This window comes from Tenrec ecaudatus, chromosome 2 (assembly GCF_050624435.1).
Source record: "Tenrec ecaudatus isolate mTenEca1 chromosome 2, mTenEca1.hap1, whole genome shotgun sequence".
In the NCBI taxonomy this organism is placed as follows: domain Eukaryota; kingdom Metazoa; phylum Chordata; class Mammalia; order Afrosoricida; family Tenrecidae; genus Tenrec; species Tenrec ecaudatus.
Window position 1 is genome coordinate 158,147,634 of NC_134531.1, and position 14,621 is coordinate 158,162,254.

Here is a 14,621-nt window from a genome sequence, read left to right on the forward strand (position 1 = left end):
TGAACCGCCAACGTGGGGGCTATCCGCTCAGTGCTTAACCCATAGCACCACAAGGGCTCCGGGTGCATAATTAAAATGCTAAAACCCAGCTCAGTGCCGGCGAGTCGATTCTAACTCTAGCAACAGCAGGCGTACAGGACCAAGCAGCACTGCCCCCGTGGGTGTCCAAGCTGTAACACCTTGCCGTAGCAGGCAGCCTCCTCTTTCTGGCTCAGCGTGGTTGGTGATGTTGACCCGCTGACTTAGATGTTTGGGGATGGAGTTAACTAGCCTGCAGTGTCTCTGGGGAGGAGGGCTGGTGGGTCTACTCACAAAGAGTTCCTGCAGAAGATTTGGATTCGACAAGATGATGGCGAGGAGCCTCTCCAGCTCAGAGGGGGGCCTCGGGCCACCAGACTGCGCTGAACTGGAGCTGCGCACTCTCCAGCCTGCCATGTGAGAAGGCAGCCCCAGGAACCGGCCCCACCTCGTTCCAGCTGAGTGACCCTCCCAGAGCGTCTCTCAGTGGACCTGCCTCAGACAGACGCACCGTGAGGACTGAGGGAGAGATGGCGTGGCAAACCCCACTGCAGAGCCTGTTCTCCAGACTGCTCTTTAGCTACCTTCACAGGGACCCAAGTCACAGTGCCCCATCCACAGCAGAATGCAGCCCTGCCAGGCCCGTACCCTGATGACTGGTTTGAATTGCTGAGTGCCTGCCAGCCCTAGAGACCACAACAGAGGGATGGAATCACTTCTCCGTGGTCACACAGCTAGCAGGGCCTGGACAGAGCCCAGCGTGTTTCGTGTCGCTCTAACCAGCATGCCCTAGCGCCCTGCAGTGTCTTATCTGACCCGCCCAACAAGTTCTGTGCCCACACACGCATGGACTCTCGCACACACACACTCACACTCACAATTTTTTTTAGATCAGGAACATACATTTGAGGTGAGGAAACAGAAGACTCAAAGGTGATTTGGAAGCTCTGGTGTAGCTTAGAAAGAAGGGAAGACCGCCCCACCACCACCCCCACACACACTGGCTGCTCTGAAAAGCCATCTCTGCATTGTTCCTGGACTCCGGCAGCTCCCTCGCCAGGGTCCCCAAACTCGTGCTTTCTTTGTCATCCGCTGTACCGGATCACCAGCGTGCCCCATCATGTCAGACGCGGCCGTGGACACCAGCTCCGAGACCACCACCAAAGACTTAAAGGAGAAGGAGGTTGTAGAGGAGGCGGAGAATGGGAGAGAGGCCCCCGCTAATGGGAATGCTATTGAGGAACATGGGGAACTGGAGGCTGACAACAGGTAGAGGAAGAAGAGGAAGAAGGTGGGGAAGAGGAGGAGGAGGAGGAGGAGGAAGGTCATGGTGCAGAAGAAGATGAGGATGAGGAGGCTGAGGCAGCTACAGGCAAACGGGCAGCTGAAGATGATGAGGATGACGATGTGGATTCCAAGAAGCAGAAGACTGGCGAGGACGACTAGAAAGCAAACGGAAAAGTTCAACTTAAAACAGCACAACAAATACACAGAGGCCACCGTGACCTGTTCACTCTCCACTTCCCGTCTCCGGATCTAAACGTGGTCACCTTTGAGTAAGAGTCCTGCCCGCCCACCTCGGCTGCGCCCCTGCAGACACGCGCTCACCCCCACCCCCCACCAGAACCACACCGTGAAGTTGCAACATGGGAGGCAAAAAGAACCCAAACTTCCCAGGCCCTGTTTTTTTTCTTAAAAGTACTTTAGAAGGAAAATGTGTTTGTATTTTTTGTTTACATTTTATATTTTTGTACCTATTGTTAGGGGTCAGCCATTGTGAATGATCTCGGATGACCAAGGCAGCCTTTGGAGCGTCTCTGTCCTACGTCTGACTGTCCTTGTGGTGTGACCATGTGCATTATAATCTCAAAGGAGAAGAAAACCTTGTAAAAAAGCAAAAACAGCAACAAAAATAATATTCCGAGCTTTCCAGTAACTGTTTTTGTGTATGTACTTAGCTGTACTATAAGTAGATGGTTTGCATGAGATGGTTAAAAAGGCCAAAGATAAAGGTTTCTTCTTTTTTCCTTTTTTGGTCTATGAAGCTGCTGGGTTTTTTGTTTGTTTGTTTGTTTGTTTTTGGCCTGTTTGACGTAAGTGCAGCAATGTTGTCCAACAATAAACCGGAATTTTATTTTGCTGAGTTCTGAAAAAAGAAAGAAGGGATGACAAGGAGAGTTTCTGGCCTGGAGGGGAAGGTCGCTCGCGTTTCATGTGGCTTTGACCCGAATCGCCAGACACCGAAGGAACACTCAGAGTTTCCATTGGCTACTTTTCAGAAGTAGATTTCCAGGCCTGCCTTCCTAGTCTGTCTTAGTCTGGGAGCTCAGCTGGTGTTTGACTTGCTGGTGGAGGCGTGTGCAGCATCTGCGACACACAAGACATCACAAGATGACAGACGACAGACACGGATGGTAACATAAGGGGTCAGGGAGCCATCAGGATCAACCTTTTACTGTGTGTGTGTGTGTGTGTGTGTGTGTGTGTGTGTGTAGGAGGCGGCCTTAGGACTTGGTACAATTAGAAAGAAGACTGCAAGGCATCGTGGTGGCAAGAATGGAATGACCCATCCCGTGTTTGTCCAGGATCTTCCAGTTGTGTAGCCCTAGAGAAGTGACCATCTCCCTGCACCTTAGCTTCAGTTTCATTAAATGCTCAATATGGGATGCAAATGAGAAAATTCCATGTACAAAAAAGTTCAGCTCAGATGATCCCTTCAGGACCAGTGGTGAGAGTGGCCATAGTGGAAGGGTGGAGGGAGGGTGGGGTAGAAAGGGGGAACCGATTACAGGGATCTACATATAACCTCCTCCCTGGGGGATGGACAACAGAAAAGTGGGTGAAGGGAGACATCGGACAGTGTAAGACATGACAAAATAATAATAAGTTGTAAATTATCAAGGATTTACGAGAGAGGGGGAGGGGGAAGGAGGGAAAATGATTTTTAAAAGAGTAAAGGCTGAACTGTGTTGGACAAACCTTTTTTTGCAATTTTTTCTCTTCTAAGTTTTTTAATTACTTTTTTCTTTTTTGTGTTCTTTTTAAAATTTTTAATCATTTTATTGGGGGCTTGTACAACTCTTTTCACAATTCATACATCCATCCATTGTGTCAAGCACATTTGTACATTTGTTGCCATCATCATTCTCAAAACATTTGCTTTCTGCTTGAGCCCTTGATATCAGCTCCTCATTTTTCCCCTCCCTCCCCTTTCCCCCTCCCTCACAAACCCTTGATAATTTATAAATCATTATTATTTTGTCATGTCTTATACTATCCAACATCTCCCTTCACCCACTTTCTATTGTAAGTCCCCCCAGGGAGGGGGCTATATGTAGATCCTTGTGATAGGTTCTCCCTTTCTACCCCACCTTTCCCTACCCTCCTGATATCACTACTTCATTATTGGTCCTGAGGAGTTTATCTGTCCCAGATTCCCTGTATTTCTAGTTCTTATCTGTACCAGTGAACATCTTCTGGTCTGGCCAGATTTGTAAAGTAGAATTGGAATCATGATAGTAGAGGGTAGGAAGCATTTAGGAACTAGATGAAAGTTGTATGTTTCATCGTCATCGTTGCTACACTGCACCCTGACTGGCTCATCTCCTCCCCGCAACCCTTCTTTAAGGGGATGTCCAGTTGCCCACAGATGGGCTTTGGGTCTCCCCTTCTCACACCCCCTCATTCACAATGAGATGATCTTTTGTTCTTTGATGCCTGAGACCTGATCCCATCAATAGCTCATGATCGCACAGACTGGTGTGCTTCTTCCATGTGGGCTTTGTTGCTTCTCAGCTGGATGGCTGCTTGTTTATCTTCAAGCCTTTAAGATCCCAGGTGCTATATCTTTTGATAGTTGATAGCCGGGCACCATCAGCTTTCTTCACCACATTTGCTTATGCACCTATTTGTCTTTAGCGATCTTGTCAGGAAGGTGAGTGTCATGGAATGCCAGTTTAATAGAACAAAGTGTTCTTTCATTGAGAGAGTACTTGAGTAGAGGTCCAATGTCCATCTGCTACCTTGATACTAAACCTATAAATATATGCACATAGATCTATTTCCCCATAATCATATATAAATATATTTACATATGTACATGCCTGTATTTAGACCTCTGTAAATGTCCTTTGCCTCCCAGTTCTTTCCTCTATTTCCATTTACTTTCTTCTTGTCTCACTATCATGTTCAGCCTTCATTTGCATTTCAGTAATTCCGCTCGGTTACATTGCCTTTGATCAAGCCCTATCAGGCCTCCTACACCCTCCTCACCACTGATTTTGAATCACTTGTTGTTCCTTTGTCCCTGGGTTTGTTAATACCCACTTCCTTCCCCCCCCCCACCTCCCCCTCTCCCATGGCCCCCAGAACCATCAGTCCCACTGTTTTCTCCTCCAGATTGTTTACCCCACCGATCTTATCTAGATAGACCTGCAGAGATAATAAAATGCACAAAAACAAGACAGATCAAAACAAAGAAACAAAAGAAAACAACAACAAACCAATGACAAAAAAAAAGAGAGAGAGAGAGAAAAGCCTGTAAATAGTTCCAGGTCTATTTGCTGACCTTTAGCAGTGTTTTCCAGTTGAATCTGATGGGGTGCTAAGCCTGGCCACAAAGTCTATTTTTCGTATTCCCTTGGGCTTCATTGCTCTATTCCCCTTGCTGTTCAGTTGCACGCCCTTAGTGTTTTGCCTCGGTGTGGTGGGATCAGATCAGTTGCAATTCCCACACTGTGTCTCCAGTGTTGTCCCCGATAGAGCTATGGGTCAGTGAGGGATGTTGTGTCTCGTAGTGGGGCCGGCCCTATGGTCCTCTCTGTGCACTGGCTACTCTGAGCAAGGATATCTTCCTCAAGGCTTGGTGGGCCAGGATGTGCTCCACTCTCTCATCCTCCCCCTTCATTTGCTCCCATGCGCTCTGATCAGACATGTCCCTCTCCCTGAGCTGTAGTTTCAGTGCTTTCCTCTGAAGTAAATTTTTCTGTGTCCACGTAGTTGGGATTGGGACCAGCTCCTCAGACCTCTCTATTGGTTCTCTGCTTCATGCAGGTATGTTTCATTCACATCTTAGAGCACCTGGTTGAAGTCTGGTTCCTCTTTCCCTGTGGAGATATAAACAATGCCCTCCTCTTGGGTGGGTTAGTGCCCTGTTCCCCCACTACCCGTGTCTTTTTTTTTCCTCTTTCCCCCTCCTTTTTAGTTGGCTACCATATGTATCCCTGGATTTGGTCTGGCCCCTGCCATACTACCTGGACCTCAGTCCAGGGAGGTTTGTGTACAGGAGCTTGGTCCCTGAGCCCTTTACAGCCTTTACAGTTAGGCACAAGTGATGGTGGTTTGTGCAACAGGGTTCTCCTGCTGCTGGAGTGGAGCTGGCCCAGCTCCAAGACAAACCAAGGCCGAGTCACTGTTCCGACCCGGAGACACCAGTGACATCATGAACTGGCCTCGGGGACCTTGAAGCCCCTGCGGTCCTAAGACCAGCGGCCCGGACATGAGCTGGGAACTTGTTCGAGATGCAGACTCTCAGGTCCTACCCAGAGATCCCTTAGATGAGTCCCGTACACACTCCAGTTTGAGACACGCCAGCATAGTATAGAGAGAAAGAAAGGCATCGAGAGTTGGGGGCTTGTGGTGAGAGGGGTTAATGTTTAGTTTGGCTCCAGCTCAGGCGCCGGAAACAGAAGGTTCCAGAGATTGAAGCATAAGAACGGATGGGACAGGAAGGCTCCCTTCCTGCCTGTGTCCTGGGCAGCCGAGCGCGCTCTGGCCTGAGACCCGCAGAGTTGGGCCTCAGTGAGAAAGGACCTGCAAAGCCGAGGGCAGGCTGGGACAGGGGGAGACCAAGTACTTCTTCTGGAAGCTGCCCGGGTGCAGAGCTGCCCGGTGAGCCCAGGGAAGTTCGGTCCTCAGGCCAAGGCCACATGAGGTCTGAGGCACAGTGGGGAGGCCTGGAGGGACGCCACAGGATTAAATGAGCAGAGCCCTCCCAGGGGAGGCTGCGCCGTCAGTCAGCGTGGGGACAGCTGTCCAAGGATCCCCGAGTGCTCCCTGCCCGTGACCCGCTGCTGCCTGCCGCCTGGTCTGGATGGCGGGCCAGGGGCCAGGGCTCCCGGGCACAGAGCCGTGACTGCGCACCGCTGGCTTCCTCCCCAGTGCTGGAGCAGCTGCTCCCGGAGCTCACAGGGCTGCTAAGCCTCCTGGACCATGAGTACCTCAGTGACACCACCCTGGAGAAGAAGATGGCCGTGGCCTCCATCCTACAGAGCCTGCAGCCCCTCCCAGGTCAGCCATCAGCTCAGCACTCTGCCCTGGGCTCACGCACCTGGGCAGCAGGGGCCTTTGGCCAGAACCTGCAGTCACTCCCCAGGGCCTGCCTGTGGGAGGAAGTCTGCACTTCCTCACAAGGTGTTCAACGCAATTTCCTCATCTGCTTAGACACACGCACACACACACACACGCACACACGCCCTGCAGGACATACACCACACACAGAGCATGCCTTTACGTAGGCCATCTGTGTACTCACATAACAAACACACCCCACCCAGTCTCCCCACGTCCTCTCCAAACACAACAGACTCACACTCGCCCAGCCTGCGAGTGCATAGGCGTCACACACCCACACCCAGCACATATCCCTCCCCACAGACTTCACTCTCACACTCAACACACCACACACTCACCGTCACATCTCACAGGCCTCATCTGCGGCATCCTCTCACACTCAGCACCCGTGCATGTACATTACCCCTCCACACACACACCACACACTCACACACAGCACTCTCACATGCAGCATGGCGCACTCACATGAATCTACATTATACCCACCCCACACCTCACACACTCACCTGCAAGTACACACGGATTCACATCACATGCTGCTCCACCCACACAGCACTGCGACAGTCCACTGCACACTCCTGCACTTCACGCCCTCCCATGCACACTCAGCACGCCGCACCATGCACAGGCACACGCTCTTGTGTCCCTCCAGGGCGTTATCTGTGCCTCTCTCTCTGTCCCCTCATCTATGCCCCTCCCTGTCTCAGCACCGAGCCCTCTCGTCTAAACACCAAGTCCCTCAGCTGGACAGAGGGTCTCTGTGGGTCCTCCTGCACGCAGTAAACGCGTCCTGGTGTCAGGGGACTCCCAGTGATGGGGTGGGAAGTCTCCACACCCTCCCGGCAACAAAGCAGATGCCTGTCACCAGCTGCCCTTGCCGACGGCTCCTCTTGGTGCCTCTGACCCCAGCCTGTCCCCAGTGCAGCCCTTATAATTTGGTTTAACTGCTAGGTTTCTTTCTGGGCATCCTTGTATTCAAAGACCTCTGTGAACAGTCAGAAATGAAAACCACGTAACCTTGAAAGTCCATCAAATAGCTGAGGACGTGAACATGCTTTGCCTGATGCCTGCTGGTGGGACAGAAGTGGACTCGGGGAACCTAGTCCCTCCTCAGCCACCCACACCTCGGGTGGATACCCCCTCCCCCTCACAGCAGGGGGCCTCTCCTCCTCCCTCGCAGCCAAAGAAGTCTCCTACCTGTACGTCAACACAGCCCACCTGCACTCCGGGCCCAGCTTCGTGGAGTCTCTCTTTGAAGAGTTTGGTAAGCCACCCTCTCCCAATCTCAGATACGAAGCCAGCCCCCGCCCTGTGTGCCTATACCCACTGGCTCTGTCTGGGAGGGGACCCTGGGTCGGGCTGGGAGGTGCCCACACTCTGGGGTGACTGTATCATTCATTGCTTAAGTGACTGGGGGCAAGTCCATTCCTGCCTGGGCTCTGCCGCTGAGAGTCTAGGCAAAATCTCCATCCACATGGTCATCGGAGATTAGCTCAGAGAGTTAGAGAGAAGCTGGGGTGAGAGTCCGGGCCAAAGAAGGCATGGCATAGAAGTGTGTTACCTGCCACCTGCTGCTTCCACCCGCGGGTCGTGACTGCCGGGAGCACGGGGCTCCAGGTCCCAGACCGCTATCTAGAAGCAGCCTGCTGAAATGTGCGTGGCCCAAGCCATTCACACAGAAGACCCGGGCTCAGGGTCACCCAGAGGCACCGCGGAAGAAAGGCCTGGCGATCTACTTCTAACAAGTCCGCCATTGCAGGAGCAACCTGTGGAGCACAGTTATACTCTGGCACTCGTGGGGCCAGCACACTCAAGTGGACTGTGTGGCTCTCCCCGGGGAGTACAGCGTGGTTCCACCCAGGGAGAAGCTTTGGATCTGCGTGAGGGGTGCTGGTGGGATGGAGAGACTAGGACAGCAGTGCTTCTGTAGCACAACCCTCGAACATGTCCCCAGCACCCTCGCACACGTGCCCGGATTGGGCCTTCTCGATAGCCCTGGAGGATGAGCCCGGCAGGGATCGTGGCCCCCTGTTTATAGATGAGGAAATGCAGGTGGTGTCTAGACCTCACAGGCACCAAGTCTCCTCCTCTCCCCACTCTGCTGTTCCCCTCCATGCCTGCTTCCACCTCACGGCATACCCGACTGCAGACTGCGACCTGAGTGACCTTCGGGACGAGCCGGAGGACGACAGCGAGCCCAGCAAAGGAGCCAGCCCAGAGCCCGCCCAGAGCCCGGTTCCCAGGAATGTGAGTCTGAGGTCCCACGCCCTCTTGTGCTGCTGGGGCACCTGTACCGCGACGCCTGTTCTTCACGCGGGCTCGGAGTTCAGAACCGGAGTCCGAGGCAGGGTCTCGGGGGTGCTGATTCTTCTTTCTTGGGCTCCCTAGGGAGGCCCTGGGCTCTGTGGCTTGTAGAGGAATTGCACATGGAACCCGTCTTCCTCGGTGTGGGCTTCTTTCTGCGGCAGGTGTGCTCCCAGGAAAACTCAGCCGGGAGTCATCTTAGGACACGCCCTGCGTGGCACGGCCTCGTTAGCATGACGAAGAAAGCCCTGTTTCCCCATATGTACAGCATTTCAACCCACTTCTTGAGAGGACTCTGCCCCACCTATAACACTGAGGGAAAAGCAACTTTCTCCTTAGCCCTGGGCCACTCAGAGGCCCGCCCTCTCTCCCAGGACACACAGAGCAGCATCCTGTGAGCATTTCTGGGGCCCACAACATACTCGTGTTGAGCAGGGATTATGCAGCAAACCAATCTGCCCCCCGAAAATCCAAGGGACATCTGGTTGTAGTCCTATTGATGGGGTGAATGCAAAAGCTGAGTTAAGCGACTGATGCTCTCCCTAGTTATTCTGTGTGGTCTTGGGAAAATTGCTTCCCCTCTCCGAGTCTGAGAATTTTGTCTACAAAATGAGGATTGAACCAGATCTAGGGCTCCCAACCCTGAGATCTGGAATTAGTGCAAAGGGCCCATAACATCCTTGCCATACTTCCACCCCCACCCCACCCCCCAGAGCGCAGGTCTTCCTTCCAGCAGCCAGCGGTACTTTCCGTCTTCCTTGCCAACAGCACGCCCATTCAAGTGCATCATTCTTCTCCCGTCTTCCTCACTCGTTGTCCAGCATCCACTTCCCAGGAGGCGATGGGATACCCGGGTTCAATGATCCCATGTGCACTGCAGCACTCCCTACGGCTTGGCCCTGCACACGTGTCTGAGACACGAGTCGAAAGCACAGGAGCAGACGAACTCTCGAATTCTCCCTGCTCTGCCTCTGTGACTGAGCAATGCGTCCCCTCAAGCCTGGATCCTGCTTCCAGGACCCCCTGCCCCTCCTCTCCATCGGCCCAGCTCGCCTGACTTACTGCACCTCACACGTCTCTCTGTTCCCCTCTAGGAAGCCGACGTGCCTCCACCACTCCCCAACAAGCCCCCACCGGAGGAGGACTACTATGAGGAGGCCCTTCCCTTGGGACCTGGCAAGTGCCCTGAGTACATCAGTTCCCACAGTAAGTTCTGGGAGCCTCTGGGGAGGAGCGGGCAGGGGACACAGCCACGGCGCCTCTCCTGCAAAGCCAACTCGGAACTCCTCTGGATTCTGCTGGGGCGCACAGGCTGGTGCCTGCTCAGCCACATCACCTCTTCCTGGGGAGGAATCACCCTGAGCGCCTGGCCTGGGAGAGGGGAATGGGGGAAACAGTGGTGTGTCCTTGGAAGTCAGGACCTGAGGTATCAATTCTCTGTGACCGTGTCCAAAAGGGGAGCTCTCTTAAAGAGCTGAGGTCGGGTGGGGAGGCTGGCCATATTCAGAGAGATGTGCAGCTGACACAGCCGGCCACTGCGACATTGTTGCAGCCTGGACGCTGTGCACCACTGTATGCCACTCACCTGAGGGCCCTGAACACCTCGCAGGAAGATTAGACAGATCACAAGACCCCCATCTAAACCAGGCAGCCGCAACGTAGAGGGCAGCCACCAGGAGTCATCAGGTGATCCAGGTGGAAATCGTGGACGCTTCCTCTGTTCATCCACACACCTCTTGGCGACGTCTCTGTTGGTGAATGTTTCATAGGACTCGTCATGTAACAATGGCATAGTTCTCGCCTGCGCTTTCTCTATGTCGGTGGTGGCACATTCATTTATCCAGTCATCTGTAGGTGGAGCCTTCTTGTATTGTCAGAGCGACGTGTTTTTTCTCAGGGTCATGGGTCGGGGCTCTCGGGGGCTTGACAGGGACTGGGGTCGGGGTCCTGGTTGGCATGCTTTGGGACCTTGTCCCAGGGGAAGGACGGCTGCCCCCCTTCCCCTCCCCGCATCTGCTCGCTGTAGACACGGTCAAAGGCGTCACTCTCGGTGGGTGAATTCCTAAGGTGGTTTCCACCTTGCGGCTCTTGTGGCAAATTATTTTCATGGTCAATAAGATCAAAGTGTGAAGGACGTCGTCCCATCCCCAGCAGGAGCTAGGTGACCTCGGGCCCTCTGGAACCCTGGTAGTCGTAGGTACTGTACCTTTACAAAGAGCTGCTGCGGGTGAGAGGGCGGTTTTATTTGACTCACGGAAGGAGGGGGGCACGTGCAGGGGTCCCGGGATCCCTTGGTGAAGCCCTTTGGCTGGGTGAGGCTCCTGTACCTGCCACCGCGCTTGTCCCTCTCTCGGGACGGGCCGCAGCGAGCTGTGTTCCTGGGGCCAGAGGAAAGGGAGGGCCTCAGAAGGGCCTTGTCCAGGGAGCTCGCCAAACCGGTCCAGGAATATCCTCCCTCTTGCAGAGTCCAGCCCTGCCAAGGGTCCCTGTGCTTTGCTCCCGGGTCTCCTCTCTCTGCTTCATCCCTCCTTCTCCTCCTCCTCCTCCTCCTTGTGCCCTAACAAGCCCAGTCCACCCCCACCCACACCACAGGGGACACCCCCAGCATCTGGGTGTTCAGCACGCCTCCTGGGAAAGGTGGGTTCTGAGCCTCAGTTTGGGGGGTTGAGCCGTGTGCATCCTGATAGCTGGGAATCCCGCTGCTGCCATCCTCAGGAAACAGATGGACCGGAGGGGCCGGGACCCTGAAGCAGCATTCTGACGCTGGCATCCTCGGTTCTGACGCAGGCTCCGTCACTAGCATGCTGTGTGTGACCTTGGTTGCCCTGCCTTTGTCGTGGGCTGGCCCCCACCTCCCTGCCTTGTGGGAATCAAAGAAGATAATACTATTGCTAGCTGGCATTTGTCCTGCACATGCTGTGTGCCGGGCACTGGGCTGAGTGGCTGTGCCTTACAGCACTTCCTTCGACAGGGCGCCTCAGACCCGGCACAGGTGAAGACTTTGATGGGGAGAACCTTACTTGTTCCAAAGGAAAAGATGTTGCAATTCTTGGGAAGTCAATCTATTTTCTATTTTTATATGTGCCCAGGAATGTTCTACTTAGAAGGCTTATTAACAGCCTGAGGCATGTAGATAACAAAACGTGCACCCTTACACTGAAGAGAACTTGAAGCATTTGTTAATGAAAATCAGACTCCAGTCTTCAATATGAATGACACCTCAATTTAAAGAAAAGAAAAAAACCCTCACAATTGTACCAAGTAAACGACGTTATGATAAATGGAGAATTTTTTTTTAAAAAAAAGAAAGAAATGTTCTACTGAACATTATTAGGTTCTACTGAACGTTATTGGCTCAGTTCTGTGACCTTGTGAATCAGAACGGAGCACTGTTCTACCCTGTGCCATCCTCGCAGCCACTGAGCCCTGGTTCATTAAGGTGCTTCGTCTTTTTCAACGACCCCCAATCTACTGAGGACATCTGTAATGGACTCCATCAGCTCAGCCAACCCAGTGACACATAGGTCTGCATGTTAAAATAGCCCCTGGTCAATTCTGATGCACAGGAGCCCTGGTAGTATAGATGGTCACCGAAGGGTTGCTAACCGTAAGGTCAGCAGTTCAAAGCTACCAGCCCCTCTGAAGAAGAAAGACAGGGCTTTCTACTCCCACAAAAAGTGACAGTTCAGAAAATCACAGAGCTGTTCTGCCTTGTCCTAAAAAGAGGATCGCGGTGAGTCAGCGTTGACTCAATGGCTTCGAATCCATCCTGACGCAGAAATCAAGTGTGAGCCGTCCCGCCAGCCCCTGTTCTATGTCACATTCCAGCCACAAGCAACTGCGCTCTGAAAATTCAGCATCAGTGGCTGCTGGATTCCTTAATTGTGTGCACCCTTCTTATGTCCTCCGGTCCTCTTCTTCCTGTGTAGTCTCAAGGGTTCGAAAGGAAGTTCCTCTTGGACAGAAGGAGGGATGTGTTAGAAAGTGAGGGAATGCCTCACTGGAAGATGAGGCAAAGGCAGAGCTGGAGGGAGAGCTGAGCCCCAACATCAGGTACACGACACCTGTAAGCACAGGGAGCAAAGCCGCCCCTACGCTCTGGGGACAGTGAGGAAGGGCTGACCACTCTGCCTGCGAGGGCCAAGGAAAGCTCTTTGAGTTGGGTCTTGAGGGAAAAATCAGAGCTCTCTGGTGGAGGATAAGCAGGGACAGGGATTAGCGTGAACACAGGCCTGGGCACATTTCCTGGTGACAGAGGGCATGTGGGGAGCTAGAGGAGATGAGGTGTCAAGAGGAGAACTGCACCTGGCCAGGAGCTGCAGGGGCCTCTCACTCCAGTCCCTGAGGAGCCGTGGGTGCCCGGGGTCTTCGCCAGCCCTGGCCTTGGGGCCAGCCTGCATTTCTCCCAAGTGCAGGCTCTTTCTGCCCACCCCACAGACAGCTGCAGCCCGCCCCACTCGATAGTGGATGGCTACTACGAAGACGCAGACAACAGCTACCCCGCCACCAGGATGAACGGGGAGCTGAAGACCTCCTGTGAGTACCGGCCATCCAAACAGGGCCTGTCCTCTCACAGGGCCGGCCTTGCCCTCGCCCTGCGTAGTCTGTGCCCACTCTCCCTCCCCTAGACCATGGTTGTCAGAGAGGCCCCACAGCCTGCCCTGGGTCACCCCAGGGTCCAGTGGTGGAAACAGTGGATGGGGAGCCAGGACCTATTTATCCAGCCCTTGCCCTGCCCTAGTAACTGATCGTAGGGGACTCCTTTGTTCTGGAGCCGCGAGCCGCCATGTCTATACAGTGGGGGTCTTCCGGGTTGCTACGAGGGTCATCTGAGTCAACGAAGGGCGACAGCTGTGGGGAGAGTGGCTGATATTTACGGGGCACTCACTGGGTGTCAGACACCCGGCTAAGCACGCTACACTCGTGGCTCTTCCAGCAGCCCGGTGAATAGGCAGCCTTAGTCCTTGGGACCATTTTACCGATGAGGACGCTGACCCTTGGAGATGTGCTCTGCAAACAGCGGTTGGTCACCACCATGGCTCCCCAGCCTGCGCCCGCCCCTGTGTCGTCCCCACGCCTCGGAGACGGGAAGGCTGCAAGGGTTGTGAGGTGCTTCCCCGGGGGAGTCACGCGTCCTGTCCCGCGTCTCCCTCAGACAATGATTCCGACGCCATGAGCAGCTCCTACGAGTCCTACGACGACGAGGAGGAGGAGGGGAAGGGCCAGCGGCCCAGGCACCAGTGGCCCTCGGAGGAGGCCTCCATGCACCTGGTGAGGGACTGCAGGATCTGTGCCTTCCTGCTGCGGAAAAAGCGCTTCGGGCAGTGGGCCAAGCAGCTGACCATCATCAGGGAGGACCAGCTTCTGGTGAGTCGGAGGCGGATGGGTAGCTGCAGGCTCCCCGGGGCTTGTCCGCAGCTTGTCTCTGCTCACGTGTGTGCGTGGGTCTGCGGCAGCGTGCCCGGGCCGCCTTCCTCTCCGACGGGCAAAGGCCTGGCCTTCTGAGAACTGCGCTCTCTGGTTGGAGCCAAACGTCAGGAGCCCCTTGAAGACCTGTAATGGGCTTTGCCAGGGTGATGCTTTCCACGAGGAAAAAAACCAAAACACTAATGTGAGACTCGTATTGTTTTTCACTGTCTGCTAATCTGTTTGTGTTTAAAACGGGTGAAAAACAATAGAAACCACTCGTAATCCTATCAGCCAAGAGAACACAGCTGCAGGCGTCCAGTGTGTCTGTCTTTCAGAAGACGGAGCCCGGCCGTGTTGTATTGCTTTTATTTCTTTTTTTTTTTTTTTTTAAGGAAGGTTTCTGGTCACTCCAAAGCAAAAACCCACTGCCATCTAGTCGATTCGACTCTCAGCCGCCCTGCCCTGTAGGGCAGCGCAGAACTGCCCCAGTGGGTTTCTGAGACCTGAACACTCTGCAGGGTGGAAAGCCCCATCTTTCT

General features: G+C 53.8%; 1 protein-coding gene across 1 annotated transcript in view; it reads left to right on the forward strand.

Moving 5' to 3' along the window:
• Positions 1-1,138: 1,138 nt before the first annotated feature.
• Positions 1,139-14,621, forward strand: part of AFAP1L1 (actin filament associated protein 1 like 1) — a 44,284-nt gene continuing 30,801 nt past the window's right edge. Inside the window, exons 1-7 of the mRNA XM_075542710.1 lie at positions 1,139-1,287; positions 6,122-6,306; positions 7,550-7,633; positions 8,519-8,616; positions 9,768-9,879; positions 13,111-13,209; positions 13,829-14,040. Of these exons, the coding sequence (XP_075398825.1) occupies positions 1,139-1,287; positions 6,122-6,306; positions 7,550-7,633; positions 8,519-8,616; positions 9,768-9,879; positions 13,111-13,209; positions 13,829-14,040 (939 nt within the window). The remainder of the gene's footprint in view (positions 1,288-6,121; positions 6,307-7,549; positions 7,634-8,518; positions 8,617-9,767; positions 9,880-13,110; positions 13,210-13,828; positions 14,041-14,621) is intronic.